This window comes from Cucurbita moschata, unplaced genomic scaffold, assembly GCF_002738365.1.
Source record: "Cucurbita moschata cultivar Rifu unplaced genomic scaffold, Cmos_1.0 Cmo_Scf00120, whole genome shotgun sequence".
Lineage (NCBI taxonomy): Eukaryota > Viridiplantae > Streptophyta > Magnoliopsida > Cucurbitales > Cucurbitaceae > Cucurbita > Cucurbita moschata.
In genome coordinates, this window is record NW_019268636.1 from 185166 (window position 1) to 193461 (window position 8296).

At 35.9% G+C, this 8296-nt stretch overlaps 2 protein-coding genes across 2 annotated transcripts in view; one reads left to right on the forward strand and one right to left on the reverse strand.

The window, feature by feature from the left end:
- Positions 1-1729: 1729 nt before the first annotated feature.
- The window catches only part of LOC111439945 (dynamin-related protein 4C), a 7614-nt gene continuing 1047 nt past the window's right edge, over positions 1730-8296 (reverse strand). The window contains exon 2 of the mRNA XM_023077378.1: positions 1730-3975. Coding sequence (XP_022933146.1) covers positions 1947-3959 — 2013 coding nt within the window. The 5' untranslated portion in view covers positions 3960-3975 and the 3' untranslated portion in view covers positions 1730-1946. The remainder of the gene's footprint in view (positions 3976-8296) is intronic.
- On the forward strand, positions 5423-7913 carry LOC111439946 (sugar transport protein 10-like). Its single transcript, XM_023077379.1, has 4 exons — positions 5423-6167; positions 6251-6573; positions 6654-7283; positions 7429-7913. Exons 1-4 carry the CDS (start codon positions 6035-6037, stop codon positions 7897-7899), a joined length of 1557 nt encoding a protein of 518 aa, XP_022933147.1. The 5' UTR covers positions 5423-6034; the 3' UTR covers positions 7900-7913.

Consider the following 8296-nt stretch of genomic DNA (forward strand, 5'->3'; position numbering starts at 1 on the left):
TTTTCTTGATTTCTGCAATTGGTTCGATACTAGCTACTTTCCTGCCTCAACCATTAGTCAACGAACACTTATATGCAAAGAAATGTAGAATGAGGTGAGAATAAAAATATTTAGTAAGTAGCCTACTTATAAGCTTTCATCGCATCCAATTCTTAGTAAATTTCTTTGGGTTTTTCTCGGGCCTAATTCTACTACTATCTAAGCTTTTGGGGAGGCCTTAAAGTTTTGAGTGGTTCTCATACTTGTCACAGACCTTGTCGGGTCCTGAAAGTTATTCACTAGATTCTAGTGTAGTGTTGTAGATCTATTGGACGATGCATCTCATATCAGGAGTGAACTAACTTTTTTGTTCTCATAATTAGTAAGCTTGCATTCCACAACCGTGAACTTATGATGTCCTGGGTTGAGGTGCAACCTCATCATATTTTATAGGGCAGTGTGGTGTCTTAGTCTAAACTCATCTAGAAGGTTTAACTAGTGGCCCTTCCACAGAAATTGCCATACAGTCAATGTTTTAGGGAGCGATCTACGTACCTACATGCTACTTAGTATACCCATGTTCATATAAACTAAGCAGCTCAATCCTACCATATTAACTTCAAGAAAGATGTAAAAGATATTGTTCAAATTACCCTAAGATAGTCAAGTTACATTAAATGAAGTCAAATTTCATTAAAGTTGATCTCAGGTTGCAATTAATGACACGTTAAGAAGATCAAAGTTCATTATGCAACAAAGATTTCAAGATACTTAGATTGTTACAAAATTTATGAAAAATGATTGAAATCTAGATGTATGGTGTTTTATTAATATATTTTGAGTTTTAACTTTTTATTTACTTTTCGATTACTTTTAATGGTGGCTAATTATGGTAATAAAGTACGAAAATTACTAACTCAAAAGTTTCATTTTAAGGCTGTATAAAGGTATGTATGTTGTCTCTGTAAAGTAGATTTGAAAAAAATGTAGTTAAGAGAGCATTTGTGCTTTCTTTTGACAATGGCTAAGTTTTTTTTTTTTTTTGGGGCAATTCTATATAATTTAGGTGGCATGTTTAGAAACGCTTTATTATTGCCCTGAAATATTTGATCCTCCGAATCTTACTTTTCCTTGAAGTAATGGCTTATTGTTTTGGGGTGCTTGGATATATTTAGATCTAGAGATCTTATTATTCAATAAGGTTGCTATATCAGATTTGAGGGTTTTAACATTTAAGAATTAAGAATTTGCACATCCAAAACGTTTACGAGAGTTCTTAGATTCAATTAGCTAGGGTTTCCATATCAAAATTTGTTCAGTTCTTAGATTCAATTAGTTACCATTTGGGTACAAACAACTTAAAATAGTTTAAACACTTTTCAAAAAATTTTCCTTTTCTTTCTCTCTACAAAAATGACAACAATCCTGGTATGATTTCCTAAAACTCATATAAAATTCTTATCATTTAATTTCTAACTCAAAACTAACGAATCCGAGCTAAATTAATAAGAATGTAAAATATGATTTAACCTAAAATCTCACTCTCGTAAAACTAAATACATGTCTATGCTTAAATTTGGAAGCTGGTTTCTATTTGCAGGCATAACTTCTATGTTTGAGAAGGGTTCGGTTGAGGTATTTTAGGGAAGGGACGTGAGACGTTAGTGAGAAGTTAGGAAAGGGTGTGAGGGTATTTTAGGTATTTTAGTTAACGTATATTGTTTTTATTCTTTTAATTCGATAATATATATCATAATTAATTTCATTTAAAGCAGCAGAAGGAACAACGGACATTACAATAGATTAAATTCTCTACTACATAGCTGGAGACTTGTTTTGCCATACCACTGGATGCGTCTCTCTTTTGACAGATTTCATTCTATTAATGAAATCTGTTTTTTTAACTATAAAAAGACACACAAACTCCAAAGCATTATTAAAAATGGAGAGCACCATGAAAAATGAGTTCACTCACCGACCACTTGGGAGGACACAGAAACAGAATCAACAATGTTCCCTACAACCTCTTTGGACTCCTTAAGAACCTTGATGCTCTTCTTCAGCTTCTCCCTTTTTACAGACAGCGATGGCGACTCCTCCAACAGCCTCTCAATCCCTCCTCCGCCCGGCCTCATCAGCTCCCCAATTGTCTCCTTCTCAATCTCCTTGTTCACTAGATTCTGCACACTGTACTGCAAGTACAGCGCCGTGCTGTCCACCATTCTCCTCAAAACAATCTTCCAGTATGCCGTCATCCTCATCTTCAGATCGAAAGCCTGCTCAAGACAATCTGGATGCTGCCACAGGTTCCCCACTTCGACGTTTCCGAATCCGTTAAGGACCACAGAAGCTGGATGTGAATCGCTTCTCAGCACCTGGTTCAAGAATGTCCCTTGATTGCCCATGAGCTTGTTCCATTCGGTTGTGTATTCAGCATCACATGTGTAGTCTGTGAGCTTCTCCATTTCTACAATCTCTGTTATCCAACTCACAGTTCGGTCTTTCATCGCCTCGACAACGTTTTTTCCTGCTCGTCTGATGGGCTGTTGGAGCTGTGGATAATGTTCAGAATGGCGCATCAACACAGCAAGAACAATGACCTGAATGTAATCCCAAGCTTTCATGACAAACTCAACTGGTAAATTTGATATTAAGTTCACTTTCCTTTGAAGGATTGAGAGAAAGGCTGTGCGGGGGAGGAAGTTTGGAAGTCCAATGCCTCTGGATTCCTCCAACACTTTGATCTCTTCCATTAGGAAGTTGGCTGTGTTGTCCGTTCCGATACACTTGTGAAGCTCGCCGGAGAATTGATTGATCATTTCGACCATTCTGGCTGTTGAATGCATCTTTGCGTCGTCGGGAAACTCATCATATTCGCCCCTGAGCAGAACTTTTCGGAGGGACTCTTTGGATTGTCCTATGATCTGCATGAACGTTGTCATTGCCTCAGCAACTGTTGATAGTTTCTTTGGCATCTTATTGAGCTCCGCAATATTTGTAGTTAACTTTTCGTTGATTTGCTTGACAACTTCTGGCATGCATCTTGCTATACTACCTGCTTGAATTTGCACCAACTTCTGAGCCAACACTGGGATGCCTACAACAGATTTGTCAATCTTGGAGAGAAGAGGATGAGTTGCAAACAGTTTAGCTTCTGCGACTCGAGCTTCCTCGTACGACTCATCACCGATTCGGTTCCTGACACAAACATAACCAAGCCCGATGTTGACATCGTCTGCAGTGACCTTCTCATGTAGGCCTTCTGGTGCCTTGTCCGACTTAGTCACGACTGCCAACGTTCTCATCCCGGTCTTGTCGACACTCTGAGACATTCGTATCGATTCACAAGTTGGAAAATCAACGGTTGCAGACAAGACGTTCAAGATGATGCTCTCTTCTGGCTTAATATGCTCCATGATTATATCTTTGATTTGGTCATAAATATCTTCAGGCTGATCTTTAACAGGTACTCTTGTAATCCCAGGGAGATCAACCATTGTAAGATCAGGAACACCATTTTTCTTCACAATCAAAGTCAGTGGCGTTTTTGATATCCCTTTGCCACTGCCAGCAATCTCCTCTGTGGCTGTACTGATGTCTTCAGCAATGAAGGATTCATCTGTGTGGACTGTTTTTCCGCTGTACTCCAAGAAGAGATCAGGTTCCGGATTGGGGTGATTTTGGAGCCTCATTATTAGAGGGACCCTGGTGCAGATGCCCTGACCTCGAGGTAGGCTGATCCCGGCCAATGACTCGAGGACACTCGACTTTCCTGATGATTGATCACCAACAACAACTATGGTTGGCAGTTGGATGCCTTCTCTCATGATCATGAGATGACGAAGCTTATCCACGGCATCGAGGAGAGGGCGAATGCGATCATTGTAGGATACAATCAGGGGCGGGACCGAAACGGAATGGCTGTGGCTGCTTGATTCTCCTTGATGAACAGATGAGCTATCGTTGCTGTACGGTGCCATTCTTAGTCTGCAGGCTCTGTGAGGGCAAGAAGACATAGTTAAAGACTTGGAAAAGAGAGATTACAAACAAGTATGCACTTTCTTATAGGAAGTATATATATATATATATATTATATAGCATTGTATCACATAATTCGTTCTAATAGATCTCTAAATTTTAACTTTTACTGGCATTGACGAGTTATATATGTACCATTCTTTAATTTCTCTCTCGAAAACAAAAAATTCCAAAAAAAAATAAATAAAGGCATAGACAAAGGAGAAAAGAAAAGTTCTTATGCTTGCTAATTGTCTTCTCTGTCTCAAAATTCTCATAAATCAAAAGCTTTGCGGCAACAAAAGTAATAATTTTGTCTAGATTGCAAGGGAGGACAAGAATCCTGTCACATACATTTATTTATTTTAATTTGTATGGTGTTTTTTTTTTTTTTTTAATTTGAAAAATGATTAAATTTTTTTAATATTTAATAAAATGTAATATATGACTGAGATTTATTATTAAATAGATTATTAATTTTTTTTTTCCTTGCTTGCTATGCAGTAAGAGGGCATATAAATATCTTCCATTAGTTTTTTCTGTTTTCCTTTTATATATAAATATATTTAATCCATATTCTATTCTTTTAAGGCTAAATTAATAAAAATACTCTTAAACTTTATATTGTCTCAAAATTTTCAAAAATACTTAGTTTGACCAGTAATCATTACTATTTGTTTTAAAAATACTCTCCAACTTTCCAAAGGGTTTCGAAAACAACCCTCAATTTTTTAAAACGTTTCAAAACACCCCATTTAACTTTAAAAGATATTTAAAAAATATCCTAAAATTTTCAAAATTTTTATTAAAGTCCTTAAAAAAAAATTTAAACTAGAAGAACACTTTCAAAACTTTTTTAAAAACTTAAAAAATAGCTTTAAAACTTTTTTTAAAAAATTCAACCAAAGAATGTTAGTACCATATTTCAAAATACCTATAAATACTAAACCTAAAATTGATACCTTGAAGTCTTAGAAAAATATTAAAAAATTTAGAGATAGTCAGTTTTTATTAATATATTGATGATAATAAATAATTTTTTTTCACTTTTTTCTTATAAAGTTAAAGGATTCTATGCTACTTTCAAAATTGAATGAGTATTTTTTTTAAACATAAAACATAGTACTAACGGTAAGAATACGTTTGAACTTTTTTAAAATATAAGGGCAATTTTTAAATAATATTAAAAGTTCCAGAGTATTTTTTTAAATAAACTAGCACACTTCCATCCAAATCATCATGGTGATGACATTTTTTAAATATTTTTTAAAAATTTAAAGATATTATTAAAGGTTAAACAAAATATAAAATTTAGGAATATTCTTATTAATTTAGTTTTTTTTTTTTTATTATAAGAAGAGAGTAGTATTTATTTTATTTATATTACATTTATTTTGGAGTGAATTTATTTGAAGTGGCAAAAAAATGGTTTTTAAACTAAGTTACTAAATATATATTTTAATGTCACCTCATAATTTTGTTGATAAATTCTGTACTAAAAGTAAAAATTGAAGGAAATAAAGGTGACAACCAAGAAAATATCCTGAATATTAAGGCTTAAACTATAACAATTAGTCTTTAATTATATCTACCAAATTTGCAGTTCTATGAAATGATAAAGCATTTAAAATCATGGCCAAAAAAGAAAAACTTGAGAGGAAAGAGAGAAGTATGGTGGGTCAAGGTTGCCAATTTTAGAGGCGAAAATCTGCATATCATAGTTATTTTTAAGATCCAAGAAGCTCAGTTGAGCAAAATCAGCAGATAACAACCATACAATCAAATCAGTGGAAGCCTTGATTACAGCAAAAGTTGTTATCAGATCCACAAATTCTACAAACCCACCAATCATCATCCACTTCACATCCCTATATAAAACTACAGAATGTGTAATCTAAACATCGCAAAACAAAGGGTCTTCTCCCTTTTAGTTCTGTTCTTCTATTTCATTTCTGTTTTTAATTTTTCTTTGAAAAAAACAAAAACATATTACATCTTGGTTTCAGCATTTATTTAACATTTGAGAGAAGTGTCCAAGATGGCTGGAGGTGGATTTGTTTCTCAAGGCGGTAGTAAACAACATGCCGGAGAAGTCAATAATTTTGTTATTATCACTTGTTTGGTTGCCGCTATGGGCGGTCTCATCTTTGGATATGATCTCGGAATCTCAGGTCCGCAATTCTTCCTTCTCATGTGTTATGTGTTCTTGTTTCCAATGAATTTATGTGTGTTTTCTTTGTTTATTTGTTTTCAGGTGGGGTGACTTCAATGGCACCTTTCCTCCAGAAGTTTTTCCCGGCAGTTTATGAACAAGAAGCCAAGGCACAAGGAGGAAACCAATACTGCAAGTTTGACAGCCAGCTACTGACACTATTCACATCTTCATTATACTTGGCAGCATTAGTTGCTTCCTTCTTTGCTTCAATGATTACCAGAATGTTTGGAAGGAAAATGTCTATGCTCGTTGGTGGCTTAGTGTTCTTGTTGGGTTCAATCTTAAACGGGGCTGCTATGAACATTGCAATGCTAATCATCGGTCGACTGTTACTCGGTTTTGGTATTGGCTTTGCCAATCAGGTAAAGATTATCCTATAATCACACAGAGCTTGTAATCTTCTATACTAATATCAGTATCCTGAAGTATATTTTTTTGGTAGTCTGTTCCAGTTTATCTATCGGAAATGGCACCAGCCAAGATTCGAGGAGCCCTGAACATTGGTTTCCAAATGGCCATTACCCTAGGCATTTTGGTTGCAAATCTTGTCAACTATGGAACGGCTCAAATTAAAAGTGGATGGGGATGGAGGCTTTCTTTAGCTCTTGCAGCTGTTCCTGCAATCATGATGACCGTTGGAGCATTCTTTCTACCCGACACTCCTAACTCAATCCTTGAGCGTGGCAACATGGAGAAGGCAAAGGCAATGTTGCAAAAGATTCGAGGTTTGGATAATGTGGATGAGGAATTTCAAGATCTTGTTGATGCATGTGAGGCTGCAAAGAAAGTGCAACACCCGTGGAAGAACATCTTACAACCAAGATATAGACCTCAACTTGTCATTTGCGTGGTCATCCCATTCTTCCAACAGCTCACAGGAATCAATGTGATCACATTTTACGCACCTGTTCTCTACAAAACTCTTGGTTTTGGTGACAGTGCTTCACTTATGTCCGCTGTTATATCTGGTGTTGTCAATGTCATTGCAACAATCGTATCGATTGTAACAGTCGACAGGTTTGGTCGAAAGGCCTTGTTCCTCGAAGGAGGCATCCAGATGTTTGTGTCCCAGGTAATGAACTATATATTAAACTAACACTAATCCAAGAGCTGATAGGTATAACAAACTATCTGAAAAGCTTAGATTGTATCTTATATCATGCTCCTTTAAATCCTATTAACTATCCATCTCTAACACCAACTTTGAATATTGCTAGCTTGCTGTGGGAGGCATGATATGGAAAAGCTTCGGAGTGAATGGTGAAGGATCAATGTCAGGAGGGATAGAAGCAGATATCCTACTGGCTCTAATCTGCGTATATGTGGCAGGATTTGCATGGTCTTGGGGTCCATTGGGATGGTTGGTACCTAGTGAAATCTGCCCACTCGAGATCCGATCAGCAGGACAGGCAATAAACGTGTCGGTTAACATGTTCTGGACGTTCGTGATTGGTCAACTGTTCCTCTCCATGCTTTGCCACTTGAAGTTTGGTCTATTCTTCTTCTTTGCAGGGTTTGTGGCTATTATGACAATTTTCATTTTCTGGTTCTTGCCTGAGACCAAGAACGTCCCAATTGAGGAAATGAACACAGTGTGGAAGGCACACTGGTTCTGGGGGAAGTTCATCCCGGATGATGCAGTGATTGGCCATCATGTAAGCATGGAGCCTTATGGCAAGGGTGTCTAAATTTCAAGCAACAACAACAACAGCTATGTGCTTTGTTCTGTGCTTGGAACAGAGATTTTTGTTAGTCAATTACATCGAGGAGAGGTGTTTTAATTTTGATTCCGAATCATCTACAATTTTGATGAGCTCATTCCAAGGTGCTCAAATTGATTGTGAGAGATTTGTTATAATAATCAGTTTAGTAAAAATAAATAAATCATCATTTTGATCACTTTCACTTGTTCAGCTTTCCTTTATCCTAAATCTCATACATAGTGAAATTAGAAGCGCAAATAGACACTAACAGAGCCAACTAGAGATTCCGAGCATAAACAGAAACAGGTAGCGATCATGGCAAAAAAAAAAAAAAAAAAAAAAAAAAAAAAAAAAAAAAAAAAAAAAAAAAAAAAAAAAAAAA